Genomic DNA, 18,143 nt, shown 5'->3' with positions numbered 1-18,143 from the left:
AGCATTTTGTTAGTGGTTTGAGAAAGCTTAGCTAAATGTACAGCCCAGCTTCTCCGATTCCTCATAGCTCAACAAGAGTTAAATTCTCTAGTTGGTAGGACCTGGGCCAGACACACAACTTTTTGGTTTAGGTCCTAAAAGGAATTCTGTGCTTTAATTTGAGGAATAGATTTGAAAGTAGAGACATGGGGCCAATATCATCCGCTGATGCTCATCTACAGGGAGAATAGAGATTCAGGGATAGTAAAGACTAAGGGTTGGACAAAAGCTTGGTGGAACTGAGGCTGCTCTTAAGTAAAATGCCAATATCCCTTTAAGTGCTTGGGGAAGCCGTGAGTCATTCATACCTGAGTGTGACTCTGTTTAATCAAAATGCTTTTCTTCTCATACCCAGCAAATCTTTACATTAAGAAAATGGAAGTTTAGATAGTGTTTGGATGCAAGGGAATAATACTATTGGAGGTTGGGGCAAGCCCTAAGTTGGGGACAGGAAGTAGTGGGCTTTAGCTAAAATAAGGGTAATAAACACTGTGAGTCAGAATGAGAGAGGTGAGAGAGGATATCAGGAAGAAAGCTTGGATGATACCAAAGACAATGTACTTGTCATTTCTCCTGAAGCAAATCTTCTTTCCATCAAAGAAAATATTACTACTGTAGCATGCATTTAAGATACCTTGCTAGAAACAATATTATTTAATTTATTCTAGCCTAGAGAGATAAAGTGCAAATTGGACCTCCCCATGCCCTCAGGCACTATCTCAACCTGAGGTAATAAGTATAAGAATCTTGGACACAGAAGAGTCATAATGTCCTGAAGTTTAGTGTAAACATTCCTAAACAACAGTCACTACTCTTTTCCTTCTTGGGCCACTCTCTTCAAGGAATGAAAATTGTTTCCTCTTTACAATCAGTATCATTGCTTTCTCTTTTGGGGATGGACAGAGAAGATTGCCCTTGGTACACTAGAGAAGTATTATTTCTGAATATTTCTAGAGAAACTGAAAGTTTTTTAAAATATGCTTTCATAATAACTTTTCCCTTCAAAAAATGGAATCCAAAGTGGGAGAAACACCCATAGTTTCACCTATCCTAGAATATATGCAGGATATACTAGGGCAGCAGGGTGATGGGAGTCAAGATGGCTTTTCAAGTTCCAGGACATAAGCCTCCTGCCCCCTGAGAGATCTGGTTCACTAGCATTGATCAAGGAAACCTTTCTGGATTACTAGAAAGCAGATCTCTTACATGAATATTTTTGTTGAACTCCTTTGCTGTTTGACTCCACTTGAGAAATGCCTCCTCTCTTCTTCTTGGTCATGGCTGCTGGGGATGATCAACATGGCTCGCCCTACAGACAGCACTTGCAGTTCAGATTCAATGTTGGGATGAAATGAGGTACTAGAAAATCATTGAGCAGCTAACAGAAAGTTTACTTTGCTCTAACACAGCAAGGATATGCAATGAGAGTTGGGGATGGGGGAAGAGAAGTTGGGAAATGGACCAATCAGCTTCACTTAACCCAGGTTAAGTGCCAAACTAGCTCCATGGTCAAGTTAGCAATCATTTAATAAGTGCCTGCTATATGCTAGGCAATATATTAAGTGCTAGAAAAAAAAAGATACCAACATTCTGTTCTCATTTTCTCTTTGCCATTCATAGCCAGCTATGGACCTTTCCTTGTAAAGCCATTCTATAGATATGTTTTAACTCAACATGTTCCAGACTGAACTCGTCTCTCCACCCACATATGCCCCTCTTCCAAATTTGCCTATTATGGTTAAGGGCACCAGTACGGCCTTGGTCACCCAGCCTCACAACTTACTGGTCATCCTGAACTCCTGACTCTCTTACCCTCCATAAGGCTGGTTGCCAAGTCTAGTCATTTCACTTCTTAATATCTCTGACATCTCGTATGTACTCCCTCTTCCTCTCCTCGGACACTGTCACCACCCTAGCACAGATCCTCATCATTTTATTCCCCAATTATTGTAATAACATTCCGGTATGCCTCCTTGCTTCAAGTCTCTTTCTGATCTAATCCATCCTCCACTCAGTTATCAGAGTAATTTTTCTAAAGTGCATGTCAGACTGTGTTACTCCTCTAATAAGTAAACTCCAATGGCTCCCAACTGCTTTCAGGATCAAATGTAAAATCCTCTGGTCTTTAAAGACCTTCACAACCCAGCCCCTTCCTAGCTTTCTAGTCTTCTTAAATCTTACTCTCTTCTATTCTATGACTCATTCTAACCTCCTTGCTGTTCTTTGCACAAGATACTCCATCTCCTGACTGCATTTTCACTGGCTGTCCCTCCTCTATAATGTATCCCTCCCTACTGCCACCTCCTGGCTTTCTTCAGGTCTCAGCTAAAATCTTCACTTTCTCAGGAACCCTTTCCCAGTCCTCCCTGAAGGCTAGACTCTTCCTTCTCTTAATTTACCCCGTATATATCTTGCTCAGATATAGGTATTTGCTTGCTGTCTCTCCATGACCCCATAAGAATCTGAACAATTTGAGGAAAGAATATATATCTATATATATCTATATATCTATATATATATGTATACATACATATCTATATCTATATCTATATCTATATCTATCTATCTATCTATCTATCTATCTATCTATCTATCTATCCATTTCTTTGTATCTCTAGTACCTATTACAATGCCTGGTAAGCCTGAAAAAAATGTTTGTTCACTTGACTGAAAAGTTTTTCCTCCTTTCAGTTTATCTGTAATTTCCATCTATTAGTATTGGTTATGCCCTTTTGTGGCCACAAAGAATGAAACAATTACTACTCACAAGGAAGTTGTATTCTAAAGAACTACAACTTCCAGGGTAGGGAAACCTGGCATCACCTGGGGAAGCCCATCATATTTTTATCTGATATTTGAGGGTCTGTTTTTTTTTTTTTGCCCAATTGACAAATTTCCTTCATACCCTAGCTACATAGATGTTGCTTAGGCCAACCTTTTAAATTTTATGTGTCTACTTTCTCTTTAATTGTTGCAGCTATTTCTTGTTTGGATAAGAATCCTCAACCTACTCAAAATGAGGAAGAGTATCCATTTCTACAGTCCTTTTTTTTTTTAAATGATGTATCCATTTGTGTTTAGGTTATATACCCATTTGGAACTTACTGTAGTATATGGTGTAAATTGCTGGTCTGGGCTCATTTTCTGCCAGACTGATTTCATTTTCCTACCAGTCTTATCAAATAAGGAATCCTTCCAAAATCAAGATGTGTTCTTGGGTTTATTAAACACTGGGACAAATAAGTTTGTTTCTGATATATATACGTGTGTGTGTGCGTGTATGTGTATTCTGATACATAACCTGGTATGCTAATTTACTTTCCAATTTTTTAAATGACATCAAAAATTTTTACTGTTTCATAATATATTTTAGGGTTTAGCAGTACTATTCCCTCTCATTCCTATTACCATTATTTACCTTGGGTTATTGGACCTTTTGTCCCTCCAAATGAATTATTACTTTGTCCATTTTAATAGTAAGGCACTAAATTTGGTGTGCTCATTATATTTGTATGGTCTAAGTATTATATTGTATTCTTGTTCTTTGTCTTTTACCTCTGTTAAAAGTATTTTTAATTTTATTACTATCAGTCTGGAGTGTGTCTTGGTAGATCGGCTCCTAGGTGTTTCATGTATTTAGAGGTATTTTGAAGAATTTTCTTTCTACCATTTCCTCTTGATTTTTGTTATTGCTACATAGAAGGACTGTTGATTTGAGGGCATTTTTTGCCCTTTGTCCTTAATGAAATTATCCTCTCAATTAATTTCTTTACTAATTCTCTGAGGTGTTATGTCATCAGCAAATAGGAATGATTTTGTCTCATCTTTTCCAGTACTTGTGCCTTTTTTTTTTTGGTCATATCATGATGGCTAGAATTTGTAGAACTATGTCAAATAATAGTGGCAAAAGAAGTATCTTTGCTTTCCTTGAATTTACTTGAAAAATTTTAGAATTATTCCTTTGTAAATAATAGTTGCTTTACATTTTAGCTATATACATTTTCAAATTAATAAATATCCCATTGATAAAAAAGAAAGAACTTCAATATGAGTAAGGTAAGTGAAAGAATTTGGGAAGTGACTAATTTATGAAAACTATTATTAAGACTATAATTTATGAAAATTAGACATTGATTTTCAGATATGGCCGTAACTTGTGCTACAGTTACTTACATGCATTTTTTTTTGTTGCTTTTTAGTGAGACAGTTAGGGTTAAATGACTTATGCATGGTCCCACAGCTAAAAAGTATCAAGTGTCTGAGGCCAGATTTGAACTCAGGTCCTCCTGACTCCAAGTCTATCCACTGCACCACCTAGCATGTTTCACACTGCACTTATCTTTGGATTCCCCACAATGCCTAGCAGTTTTTCATACACAATGGTTGCTGAATAAGTTTGTTAAATGAATGATTATAGGACTAGATATTTAGAGATAGAAAGACCTTAGAGGTCTTCCCCTCATATTAGAAATGAGGAAAATGAGACCCAGAGAGTCGAAGGGATTTACTCAAAGTCATACAAGTAGCAGAGAAAGAATTTGAACTCAGGTCTTCTGACTCTTTTCTCCATATTATATTGCCAGGGCATCAAAGACAGGGTTTTGGAAATCATGGCAGAACATTCTGTAAACACATGGATCTACTATATGTTATTACTGCAACCAAAAAAGTCCACAAAATTCTGGACATTATTAGGAAGAAAAATGAAAACAAAACAGAACTAGAAACCTTATGTTGTCCCTCTACAAAACCGTGGTGTATTTGTATCTGGCATCCCTTGTACAGTGATGGTCAATGGACCTCAAAAAAGGACAGAGCCGGATGAAGTCCAGATCTCCCAATACTTGGGTACAGAATAAAAGCTTCTATCTGGAAAATAAAGCTCACCCTACTTACATGCTTAGTGTGATTAGAGATCTAAACCACTTCTCATTTTAAGAGTGGCTGGGAAGGGAATCAGGAAGACCAGGAGATAAGAATAGCAAACAATCGGTTTTTACCTCACCAGAGAGAGAAGGAACTCAATCTATGCTACATTTTAAAGTTATCAAACAAAGTGAGACTTTTGATGAAAAATCACTTGGAGACTTGCTTTACTAAAAGAGCACACACTTAGAGAAAGTAAGCAAGGGCTCTTAAGGTGTCATACAAGTAGCAGGGGTTCAATAAATACTTGCTGAATGAATGCACCAGCATTAAATGTGTATAGGAAAAAATTTACAAAGAAAGGTTCTGTATAACAAAGCTGTAGTGAATGACCATCAGTGACTTGTTCACTTAGTTAAAATTAATTCTAGTCAATAAATGATTCTGTATCACTTGTACGTTCTTTTTAACAACAACAAAAACAAAGAAACTTGAGTGCTGCTTATTCTACTGTAGGTTTATAAGAGTTGAGCTGAGCTTTTGTCTTGTCATTGAGCTTAAAAGTTGGACAAGGGTTTCATTAAAAAAAAAAATTATGCCCCTGAAATCACTGTGTGCATCCTATTGTAGTACATACCTATTTTATTTTATTTTTTTACCAGTGTGAAGAGTACAACACATTTTACATTCAATTTAACAAAAATATATTGTCTAATAGTAATATTAATAGCTATGATTATATATTTAGGTTTACAAAGAGTTTTATGTACATTATCTCATTTAATCCTCATAACAACCCTGTGAAGTAGGTGGTATTATTTTCTGCATTTTACAGGTGAGGAAACTGAGTCTGAGAGAGCTTAAATGCTCAGGGTCACACAGTAGTAAGGGTCTAAGGACTATTATGTGGGAGGTCTTATACAGATAAAGAAAAGTATTTGATACAGAAATAATTAAGATGTGGTTCCTTTCCTCAAGGGGTTTATATTATATACCAGGAAGATAGAGCCTAAACATAAATAATTGTTATGCAACATGGAAAGAATTATGTGCTATAAGACAGGCATAGAGCACATTATTTTAAGTAGCCCAAGAATGAAATATTAATACAGCTTCTTAAGTTCTCTTTGTTACATATTACCTTCTCATCAACAGTCACCTTGTTTAGATACTTTCAAGCACTGTCCAAACTATTTCAGCCCCTAGGCTCAGGTTGTTTTTTCAGATCATTGGATTTCTAGAATGGGGGTATTTAATTTTGGGTACTAGAAACATTACATTTTGTCTGTGTGTGAAAAAGAACTCTGTCCATAGGAATTTCTTAGCTGTTTGTTTATTCTGAGCACTCAGATGGCCTGGACTATATCTACATCCTTAATCAGCACACCTTAGATTCTCCACAGTCCTCCTTTCTTCTCTTTCCCTGAATCTTCAAGCCCTCTAAAAACTTCCTATTTCTTCCCAGTTCTTCAACTCAACAAACTGAAAGATGCATAAAGTTTCTGACTAGCCAGCTTAAAACAAAAGAACATTTAATGTAAATATGTTATTACTATGAACTGTTGGAAATTCATAGCTGAATGCGGAAGCCTGATTCTCAGCTCTGCCATTAACTAGTTGTGCAACCTTGGAGAAGTCACTTGAATTCTTTGAGCCTTAGTATCTGCACCTGTAAAATGAAGAGATTGTATCACTTGATCTCTAAGAGGTCCTTTAAAGCTCAAAATTCTGGCTCAGAAAAAAATGTATGATTGTGAATATGTAGAAGTAAGGAAGCCAAGGAGCAGGTGCCTTTCAATATAAAAACATACCTTCTGGCTTCTGGATTAGGAGGGTAATCCTAGCATTTCTTCATTTTGCCCCTATGAAACCCTTTCTGAGTTGAACTTTTATATCATTTATACTATCCTAGTTATACCACTGCTGCCAGGATTAGATGTAGTACCAGCCCAATTTGTCAACTTCCTTGTTTGGCTTCCTGGCCCAACTCCAAAATCAATCTTGCTTTCTGCTTAGTCACACCATCCCCAGGAGTCTGAGGTAGACAGTACGCATGGATTGGCAGGCGCACCTCCAGGAGTTTTAGCAGCAAGACATAAGGAACAGAAGAAGCTGTTCTAAAGCAACAGAAGAGACTGAATGGTTGAGTAGGAAAAGGCAATAAAAATAGTTTCTAACACTGGCATAATACTTTATCCTTTTCAAAGTATTTTCGTATAAAATGTGTTATTTGCATGTTATTTGTCTTGAATCTCAAACTCTGAAATACCGTCTTGGAGGATGATTAAGTTTTCCATCCTTTTAATATGTCTGGAGGGCTTAATAAGGGCAGAGTTCTGCAGAAGCTGAGGCCTGCAGGTGATCTAGGATAGGCCCTAGAATATATTATAGTAATTTTATCTTGAAGAACTCTGAACACTCCTATTGTTCTATTACCATTCTCACTTTATATATGGGAAGTTAAAGAGAGAAGCTAAGTATCTAAAGAGAAAATGTCTGTCATAAAGTTAGTTTCTTTTTTTTTTGGTACTCAGGAATCTTAAATTCACCATTTGCTTTCTAACCCCTTACTACTACTTACTTTCCTTATAAGTAAAAATCCATTAAACTTTCACTTAAATTGTTACCATTTAGCAAAGTTTAAGGAATATACCCTTAAAAATTGATGTTTCAAGATGCATTATTTTCTCAAAAATTGTAAATTTTATGTAAAAAAATCTGATGCTAATAGATTATCTACTAGTAACATCTAAACTCTGAAACAAAACTTAAGAACAATGCCTTCCATCCTGTATAATTAGAAAACTGATACTTGTATTATTTAAAAATAAGCAACAATAAAACATGTATTGAAAAGGAAAAAATTACCTAAGCAAACATAGATCTAAATCTAAGCCTCATAAGGAAACTTTTAGTGCAAAACAAAAGCAGGATGGGAATAATGGTCCTTGACAAATCCTTTAGGTGCCTGAGTATCTTAATGAGTAAACTAGATGCACCTGGCCTCATTAAATGCTCCCGTGTGGCTCTCTCACTCATGGGAAAAAAAGGAATTAGACAAAGAACATGGCAGTCTTTGCTAACATCAGGTTTATGATATCCCAAGCTTGAAACACTATCCTTTTAGAATGAAAATATTCTCTTACGAGTTAGAATGAAACTGGCAGATGAAAGAAGCCATGCAATTTTGGAGCAACAAAATAATTTTTCTCAGGCTTTGGAATGTGCCATCTTCTACAGAATACCATTTTTGAACCATTAGTCTGTTACTGCTCCATCTCCATTCCTCAACTTATTGTGGTATAGGCTTATCTGTTTATGTATTGTAGAATATTATCTCCTTGAGATACTTCATTTTGTTTTTTGTATCCCTACTATCTACCACAATGCCTTTCAGTAGGCACTTAATAAATGCTTGTTGAATTAGACTGGATTGGATATACTGTACAAGGGGCTTGGTCTGCTAAACTTGGCTAATTTTAGATCGGTGAAACAAGTGTCTTACTATGGACAATTATTTAACCAAATAGGTGATGGTATTACATGAAATAGTAAATTATATTTGTTTATTATGATTAAGGAGACCACAATACCACATAGTAGCTAATTAACTGGGTTCTTGTCCTAGCTCTTTCACTTACTAGAGATGTGATCTTGTCTAACCCATTTAAGATTTAAGCTTTTTGGACTTTATTTTCTTATCTATAAAATGAGGGACTTGAATGATCTTTGAGGTTCCTTCCAGATCTAAACTCTAGAATCTTATCGATGAGTAGATGATCTCTGAGGTTCTTTCCAACTCTAATATTCTATGATTCCACTTACTGACAAATTAAAGATAAATGAAGAGGATTTTATGCTGTAACAAATTTACAAGGAGTATACAATGCAGTTGTTCCATCATTAAACAAGTAAGTGTCATAAAAGAATACAATACTTTATGTTCAGGGAGAACTTTCATTTTAAATGTGCTTCCTACACATTTCATTTACTTTTCACAATAGCTCTATGAGGTAAACAGGAGGAGAATTATTACTGAAGAGAAAACAGGTTTAGACAGTGAAAAGAACACAAGTCAGAAGACCTAGGTTCAAGTCCTGTTTCAAGCCATCTATTGATTGAGAATGAATAAGTCACTACCTGTGGCCTCAGTTTTCACTTCTATGTAATAAAGTGGCAGAAACCAGGCATGCTGAATCTTAATTCCAGTGCTCTTTTCACTATACTATACTCTATACATACTCACATATTCAACATCAGCAGATTTACTTGCATACTCACACAGTCAAATTAACATTAAGTTAGAAGGATAAAGATGAAACAATATATGCAATTAAAATAGATCCAACCTGACAAAATGAAATAAGCCACTGATGCTGAAAATTGGGAAATGGATTAAGGAAGAGACCTCAGGGACTATCATCCTGTCCTACAAAAAATAAAGCAATCACAAAAAAAGAAGAACAAAACAGGCTAGGAACCACTTGACTATCAAACATTTGTTTTTCTCTTGCCATTTAAAAAATACTAGAGAATATGACAGAAGATCATGAAAAGTATTGCCTTATGTTTACAACAGGGAGAAACATGAAGAGAATAATCAATTTGTAGGAAGATTAGCACAAGATCCAGGTAAGCCAGATCATCCTATAAGCACTTGAAGATTACACTGGAAGAAAACATATATATGAAAATTGTATCATTATGGTCTGGGTAGCTTAGTTGATTAGAATACGATACTAATGAGGCCAATTTCCCCTTAGATTTGATGCTGTTTCTTTATTACAAATTGCATTCTTAAGTATATTTCATAAATGTGTGCTATTCTTACTATGAATAAAATGTGGGTGGCTTAGTTCAATTCAGCTTTACTACTAGAAAAATAACTGCTGCTTCTTTAAGTAGGAAATTGAATCTGAAGCTCACAATGTCTACTACCATTAAAATAAAATGGGTTGAAAACCCACGATTTCTTATCATTAATTTTTTTTAATTTGAAACAACTGGGCATAGCCTTCAAGTATGTTCTGAAGTTGCTTACCATTAGAACTGCATAAACAGAATTGTTTTCATCAGGAGTTTGTCTGAAGGTAAGCAAAACAGGCTTCTAAAGTCAATCCTCTTCCATACCTAAAAATAGATACCTTATTAGCTACATCACTGCTGTCTGAAATTCTAGAGGTTGGAGGTACTTCGCTGCTGTCAGAGGGCCCTTGTTAAAATGCAAGTGTTATCTGAGAAAGGTAACACTAATATTCTATTCAGGGTTAGTGTTGGCCAGTAGTGAAACAGGTGACTTTTACTTCAGTGTTAATTTTTTCACCCATTATAATTTTTCTTCTCCTTTCCCAGATTCAAGTCATCAAGCATTTTTTTGAGCACCTAACAACACTATGCTGGGAATTATATTCCATACGAAGAAACATATACACAGAGAAGTATGCAAAGTACATATGAGCGATTACAAAGTCATTCCAGAAGCCAAGGCACTAAGAATCAGGAGGGGGTGAGGGCAGGTGACTCAAGAAAGGCTTGAAGCAAGTGTAACTGAGCTGTGTTGTGAAGAAAGCACATAACATAAAGACCATGATGCCTGGGTCCGTAGCCCTGGGTTCCAATCTTGCCTTGGGGATTGCCATATGACCTTGGGCAAGTTACTTAACTTTCTGGGCCCCAGTAAAAAGACAGGGTTAGACTAGATGGCTTCTCGAGTCCCTTCCAGCTCTAGAGCAATTACAAATTGCTGTCTTGATTTAAAAACAAATAAACCAACTTTACTTTCCCACCTTCTAGCTTTGAAAGCAATTTAAGGAAGTTTGGCCTGTTTCTTGATTTATAAAATGTAGATGATGAATCTATAGATGTACATTATGTAGGGCTGTTGCGATGATCAAAGGAGAAGGTACATAAAGCATTTTGAAATCCTTAAAGCTCTTTATAAATAGAACTATTAGTAGTCTAAATGTGACGATCCCCGTATATTTACACAAGAAACAGCAAATAGGCAGACTGGATTGAATGAATGAGGTAGAATGTCTAATCACCTGGATAGACAGATTGGGGGGAAACTGAGGAAGGCCAGAGTAGGGATTCTTAACCTTTTTCATCCTATTTTTGAATGTACAAAATAAAAAACATAGGATAAGGGACAGATAGGTGGCGCAGTGGATAGAATACCTGCCCTGGATTCTGGAGGACCCCAGTTCAAATCCAGCCTCAGACACGTAACACTTACTAGTTGTGTGACCCTGGACAAGTCACTTAGCCCCATTGCCTAGCCAAACAAACAAACAAAAAACCCCACAGGATTACAAAGGAAGCTAGTTTCACTTAAGTAGTTAAAGAGTACATATAAAAACCAAGGTCACGCAGCCCAGGTTAAGAGGTCCTGGAGAGGCAATAGGGAGCCAGTGGAGACTCCTGGGCAGAGCAGTAAGACCCGTACTTTATTCATTTTAATTTGGCGGCTGTTTGTCGGCTGGATTCGAGTGGAGGCTGGAGTCAGGGATACCAGAGGTTTCTTTTGCAATAGTGCGGGCGAGCGGCTACGAGGTTGTGGGGCATGGGGGAGCAAACCCACAACAGCAAAGCCAGGTTGGAGTTCCAGCTCTGCCCCTAACTGCCTACAAGACTTTTGGAAAACCTCTCCGCCTCTCTGGAACCTCATTTATAAAAAGAGGGGGGCTGGACCAAACGACCTCGGAAGTACCCACAACTCCACAGCGTCCTTGTCCACGCCTCAGTGCCAAACTCTGGCGTTCCCATTCCCGTCGGCGTCATCACGACCTCTGGAACCACTTCCGTTTCCGTGGCTCCTTCCGGCAGCCCTGAGGCTTGTGCAGCCTCCGAGCGCCAGGCGGCGCTGAAGCCGCGCTTGTGGAACCGTCTACTCTCTCCCAGATCTCGCGAAGGTTTGGGTCAGGGGGAAAAAAACGCGTGGCGCGCACGCCGGAGGAAACGCCGGAGAGGAGCCCCGCCCCAGCTTCCTAAAGTCTCGCGCGAGCTGCGTTTTCGGCCTTTTGGCTTTCAGAGCGGGGTCATGGCGGTGGGCAAGAACAAGCGCCTCACCAAAGGCGGCAAAAAAGGAGCCAAGAAGAAAGTGTAAGTGGTGGCTGGAGCCGGGGGTCCCGCGGTGGGGGTCCCCCGAGGCGGGCGGATGGGCCACCAGCCGCGGTCCGGGCGGGATGGCCGGGATGACGGGTGGATTGGGCTCGGCCCAGGCCGACCAGCGCCGGGGTAGGGCCAGGGCATGGGGCCGGCGGGGGCCGCAGCCACGAGTCCGGGTAGCTGGGGAGAAAGTCGCCGGCTCCGGTACGCACGGAGCGGGGAGCCTCTAGCCCACACGCCAGTCCCCTCAGCTTTGCGGCTCCACCGTCTCGCCCAGGCCCGACCCCACGAGGGGCCGATCTTCTCTTTCCGCTTCCCGGGTGACTGCCTCGATTCCCCCGGAGCCTCACGCCGGCCTGGTTATGTGCCCCGCAGGGCCGGGGGAGAGGCGGGGGGAAGCGTCTGTTTCAGTGGTTCTCTTTCGTAATTATGTCCTGAGACAGTGAAGAAAAGTGTGCGTTCAGGTTGAATTCTGTGCCATGGAGAAATCGTGCTTGAAACTGCATTTGTACTTTAGTTGCAAAACCTGTGAAGAATAATTATTTGAGGCTACCCTGCCTATGCACACGTCAGCCTGGTGGTTGCTAGTTAAAAACCCTATATGTCACGGTGATCTCCTAAGTAATAGAAAGCATTCTTCTAGCCCTTTAAAGTTTGCAAAGCGCTTAACAAATATTTTCCAAGTTGATCCTCACAACAACTTTGGGGGGCGGGTAGGTGCTATTGTGATCACCCAAATTTTGAAAGATGAGGAAACTGAGGCCCTAAGTGAATTTGCTGCATTTGTTAAGGGTCAGAGGCCTGAATTGAACCCCCCAGTCTAGTACTCTTATCAGCTATGTTATGTAACTGCCTAAGAAGACTAATCTGTTCAAGTTTTGTTATGGCACACCTTGATTGAGTGCTCAGTGGCCATGTTTATGAATTTCCTTAGTGTATAACTCCGTGTGAGAACTCTGCTGTTGCAGCTTTTCTCACTGTTGGCCAGGGCACTGAAAAGTAAATTTCCAGTGGTCTCATTTTGTATGAGGGCCTAGATCAGAATCTTTTTAAGACCAGTTTTCTTTCTAGTATACCAGTACAAATAACAAGTAGCTAACTTCTGTTTTTTTCCCCCCCTATTCATTAAGGGTTGATCCATTTTCAAAGAAGGATTGGTATGATGTAAAAGCACCAGCTATGTTCAACATTCGAAATATTGGCAAGACACTGGTTACAAGGACCCAAGGAACAAGTAAATATCTGGTTGTGTGTGTGGCTTGGAATAGTTCATATTGCAAACCATTTTTCCCACTGGATGCTGGTTACTGAGAAGTGATGGAATCGAGGTGGTGATGTCAGGAGTAAAGTTTGGGGAAAACAATTGATAGCTATGATAAGAGTAGCAAGATCTTTTAATGCCGTTGAATACAGCTGAAGACATGTAATAATCATAAACCCTATTGAGGTTAATACAATGCTTTCTTCACAATAACTCTGAAGTGGATTAGTGCCCCAGATGCTTCATTAACTGTTCTAGGGTTTTTAAATTGTTTTTACCTTATTGCCTGAATGATGCTAACTTTAATGTTAACTTTATGACAGCTCTTTTTTGTGAAGGTTTGATGTTGCTGTTTTAGCTCCTAATAGCAATAAGAAACCTGATTTTGTTTTATAGAAATTGCCTCTGATGGTCTCAAGGGTCGAGTTTTTGAAGTGAGTCTTGCTGATCTGCAGAATGATGAGGTTGCTTTTCGTAAATTCAAGTTAATTACTGAAGATGTTCAGGGTAAAAATTGTTTGACTAATTTCCATGGAATGGACCTTACCAGGGACAAGATGTGCTCCATGGTCAAAAAGTGGCAGGTAAGCATTGTATTCTGCATGACTAGATCGTTACAGCATTCCTTGCAGCACTTTAGTTCACAATGAAAGATTATAGGGGCAGGTCACTTAGGACAGTTAAGTGTTTGGTTTTCTTTAAGGCAGTTGGGGTTAAGTGACTTGCCCAGGGTCACACAGCTAGTAAGTGTCAAGTGTTTAGTCTGAGTCTGGATTTGAACTGAGGTCCCTCTGACTTCAGGGCCAGTGCTCTATCCACTGCGCCACCTAGTTGCCCCTAAGTTCTTTTTTTCAATTAAATGTGTGTAGGCAGTGTGTGTAAAACATCTAGAGCTGGGATCTGGACCAACTTTTTGTGTGTGGTGGGTGTTGGCCAGTGTGGTTAAAGAGATCATTGATAGAAACTTATTTAGTATAGAGGATATCCTGTAGAACCATAGTTTGTTTAATAACATAGGCATTTTAGTTTCTAGGATAAACAAGTTATTTTCCTAACTGGCCCTTAAATAAAGACTAGTATTTATTTGTTAGTATCACAGGTAATACTAGGAAGGAGACATAGTGTAATATAAATGGCATTGGAATCAGAAGACTTGAGGCTTCATCTCAGTTCTCTGCTGCTTAGTCTTGGGACCATTGGCAAAACCTCTGAGCCTGTTTACTCTTTAATCGAATGGGAATGCTAATAGAGTTGTTGCATCTGATGAGATATGAAACTAAAGACTTATAGGAGTATGCGGTGGTATTCTGGTGTTTCTCTAAGTAGCAATCTAGATATAAAGGTAGTTTTGGACCATTTACTCAAATCTTTTACCTTATGCATGTCAGGAAGAAGCACTAACATATCAAGATTTTTTAAATGATGGCTGTGGGGAATGAATGATGACAAAAATGTTTCGGGCCCAAATGATGTGTAGTGATTATACCGTTGCATTTTTTCTGACATTCTCCTTTAAAGTAGATAAGTTTTCTGGGAAGTTTCAGGCTTTTTTCTTTTAGTGATTGCATGTTTGGTAGAGAATTTATCTTGCAGATCCTAAAAGGGGATTGTACATTCAATTTTCGCCTTCACTTTCAACGTAATTAATTTTCATTATGGTATAATGTGTTTGAAAATAACTTCATACTAGTTAGTTATTCGTATTTTCCAGAATTTCTCTTAGTTATTCGTATTTTCCAGAATTTCTCTCACTGTTAAAAAAGCTTTTTAGCTTGGATTTAATAGTGATAAAAGCTTAATGGACTGAGAATCTTAAAAAGCCTACTTAGAACAGAAAGAGATCCTGTTTTCATTTAATTGCCAAATTTAACATGTTCCAGTTTTTAAAGGATAATTGAATTTGAGAGAGGATAGTGAGTTTTTAAGTAGTGATAAAAATGGAAAATAATCATTATAATCACACTTGATATATTGGAACTCCAGAGAACATTAGGAAATACATTTTTAAAAGGTACCTGAGACGGGGACACCAGCTAGGTGGCACAATGGATAAAACACTGGCCCTGGAGTCTAGAGGACCCGAGTTCAAATTTGGCCTCAAACACATAGCATTTACTAGCTGTGTAACCCTGGACAAATCACGTAACCCCATTGCCTAGCCAAAAAGAAAGAAAGAGGTACCTGGGCAACTAAAAGAGAAGCCATAAAATCTATCTATCTATCTATCTATCTATCTATCTATCTATCTATCTATCTATCTATCTATCTATCTATCTATACATACAAGTGACGACTGATTGATGCATTCTTGTGTCTTTTTTTTTGGATCTCCCCCCTCTTTTTGCAGATTCAGATTGTTTTATTCACAGTTATAAGAAGTGTAGCTTCAAAGTTCTTTGAAGGTGTCCAGCATGGGCAAAAGATAGACAAGAACTCATCCCAATAATATTTAGCATAGGTACAAATAGAATTCTATATAGATTCCTAGTTTCTGAGATCATAGTTTTATTATTATATTCATTATAACCATGAATTATCAGTAAAGGTTAAATTTCAGTTCACTCTGCTTTTTAAGAAAATGGGAAAATTATACAAATTCCCATCCAAAAAAGTTGTTCAGGTTTTGTCTTCTAGCTATACAGGAAAGTTGGCTACCCAAAATTTATATCTAGAGAGCTTTGGATAGCTCAGATATTGTTCTTAAAATGAAATGTGGAGTGATTTAAAGAGCGGTATCATGTCTCAACTTGATGTTGGAGGTTTTAGAATTTTGTAAATAGGAAGTGATTAAAATGATCGCTTTTCCTGCCATTGAAATGAAAATATCTTCGAATTGTCTAGACCATGATCGAAGCCCACGTTGACGTCAAAACTACCGATGGTTACTTGCTCCGCCTCTTTTGTGTTGGTTTTACCAAAAAGCGCAACAACCAGATCCGTAAGACCTCTTATGCCCAGCACCAACAGGTCCGTCAAATTCGTAAGAAAATGATGGAAATCATGACCCGAGAGGTGCAGACAAATGACTTGAAAGAAGTTGTCAATAAACTGTAAGTATCCAGGTTTTTGCCTTCATAGAAATAGTTAATTTGAGCCTCATGAGCACTGGAGTGAAAGTATAAAATGCATAATTTACTCAAGAAAATAATCAGTCAAAAGCTTTTTGTTGTTTTTTTTCTTCAGTTCTCTAGACACTAACCAGTTAACAATCCATGTTGTTTCTTTTGCTCTTAAATGGATACTTTTAACCTCATTAAACATTCATTGTGGAGCGGGAACTGCCTTTTCTTCCCTGTGTTCTAAATCAATTGGCAGGGTTTAAAAGAGCATACAACTGTTTCTTTTCATCTTTTTTTTTGTTGCTTTGTAGAACTTGTATCTATTTTCTCTAATAAAAAAAGATCACAATCTAGCTTTCTTGGCATGTATGGTTCTTGTCTCTATCTTTGTGCAAGCTTCCATAAAAGATTAAGACTTTAGACTGCTGCTTCTCATGGGAATAAATGATGAAAAGGGTTTCGGTCCCAATTGATATCTAATGATAATACACTGTTCTGATATTCTCATGCAGCATGGAGATTTTAGAAATGTTTCTAAATCATTAGTGAAATGGACTTTAATGTTAGGATTTCTTTTTAGAATTCCAGACAGCATTGGAAAAGACATAGAAAAGGCTTGCCAGTCCATTTACCCTCTCCATGATGTATTTGTCCGAAAAGTCAAGATGCTCAAGAAGCCCAAATTTGAATGTAAGTAGAACTGAAGTAGTGAATTTCTTAATTGCAATATTAAGACGTAGGGAATGAATGATGGTCCCAAATGATGTTCCGTGCTTATATTCATTTGCTGACATTCCCAAATCTGGACCTGAGATTCTTGATTGCTCTCCATACCTGTTTGGTTCTGAAAATAAATCATCTGTTCCTAATAGTTGATGTGCTTTTATTTTTCTTTTTAGTGGGAAAGCTAATGGAACTGCATGGTGAAGGTGGTGGCTCTGGAAAACCTTCAGGAGATGAAACAGGCACAAAAGTAGAAAGGGCTGATGGCTATGAACCACCAGTTCAAGAATCTGTCTAAGAACTTTTAAAGATTGAAAAATAAAAACTTATTATTGTGATGGTTTGGGGTTTTTTTTATAAAGGTTTATAAATCAAAGTGGCAGTAATATTTGCTGCTTGGAAAGGTTTCTCGTAAATGGCTTGATATCATCCAGTGAAATTGTATGATTGCTCTGTAAATAAATTTGTTATAAAACCATTGGGATTGTCATGCAAGATATGACCTTGCTTGGGTTCAGCAGGAATGGCAGGTTTGGGACAGACTAATCTCATTTTATAAATGAAGTAGGTACAAAAATATAAAATGCTATAGGTTTGAGCAAAGACATAAGCTTAGTTGTCAGCTTGTTTCCAAATCTGTTTAATCCTTATAACCCTAGTGGCAAGAAGTTGGTTGTGTTTTGGATAGGACACAGTACTGGCAGTCTGTTTTGTTCATTTAAAACCTAATGCCTCAATCTTTGGTAGCCTTTTTTCTCACCTTTGATAGGGAGCAGATTTCTTTGATTTTTGCAACAGAAAAGAGGCAGACATCTAGAGAAACATTAACGTTTTGTTCTTCCATTTTTTGTTTGTTTCTGGCTTTTCATGACTTCTTATGGGGTTTTCTTGGCAAAGATACTGGAGTGGTTTGCCATAGCCCAAACTACATTTAAATGTTACTGGGAAATGCTTAACAAAATAAAAATACAATGTGTATTTCTAAAAATGGGGTGAGGTTCTTTCTGAGTCTGACGCTGCTGCATAGGTGAAATAAGTTAAAATCTTCAACACATTAAGAGCAATCAGGATTTTGAGTTTTAGTAATT

General features: G+C 38.0%; 1 protein-coding gene, 1 long non-coding RNA gene and 2 other non-coding genes across 4 annotated transcripts; 3 read left to right on the top strand and 1 right to left on the bottom strand.

Moving 5' to 3' along the window:
• Positions 1–6,420: 6,420 nt before the first annotated feature.
• LOC110213692 (uncharacterized) lies at positions 6,421–11,799 on the bottom strand. The gene is made up of 3 exons (XR_002326081.2): positions 11,619–11,799; positions 9,947–10,035; positions 6,421–6,574 (listed from the first exon to the last, which is right to left on the bottom strand). It is a non-coding gene; the product is annotated as an uncharacterized LOC110213692 (long non-coding RNA).
• Positions 11,800–11,897: 98 nt separating this feature from the next.
• On the top strand, positions 11,898–17,393 carry RPS3A (ribosomal protein S3A). Its single transcript, XM_020994103.2, has 6 exons — positions 11,898–12,006; positions 13,143–13,246; positions 13,670–13,857; positions 16,115–16,323; positions 16,913–17,022; positions 17,232–17,393. The coding sequence occupies exons 1-6, from the start codon at positions 11,945–11,947 to the stop codon at positions 17,351–17,353; spliced, it is 795 nt and encodes a 264-aa protein (XP_020849762.1). The 5' UTR covers positions 11,898–11,944; the 3' UTR covers positions 17,354–17,393.
• LOC144455578 (small nucleolar RNA SNORD73) lies at positions 14,708–14,780 on the top strand. The gene has a single exon (XR_013484290.1). It is a non-coding gene; the product is annotated as a small nucleolar RNA SNORD73 (small nucleolar RNA).
• LOC144455579 (small nucleolar RNA SNORD73) lies at positions 16,772–16,835 on the top strand. The gene has a single exon (XR_013484291.1). It is a non-coding gene; the product is annotated as a small nucleolar RNA SNORD73 (small nucleolar RNA).
• Positions 17,394–18,143: the final 750 nt, after the last annotated feature.

The sequence above is a fragment of the Phascolarctos cinereus genome, unplaced genomic scaffold (assembly GCF_003287225.1).
Source record: "Phascolarctos cinereus isolate Bilbo 61053 unplaced genomic scaffold, phaCin_HiC Scaffold_9;HRSCAF=440, whole genome shotgun sequence".
Lineage (NCBI taxonomy): Eukaryota > Metazoa > Chordata > Mammalia > Diprotodontia > Phascolarctidae > Phascolarctos > Phascolarctos cinereus.
Note: the sequence above shows the minus strand (reverse complement) of the source record. Positions and strands in the feature narration are given on the sequence as shown.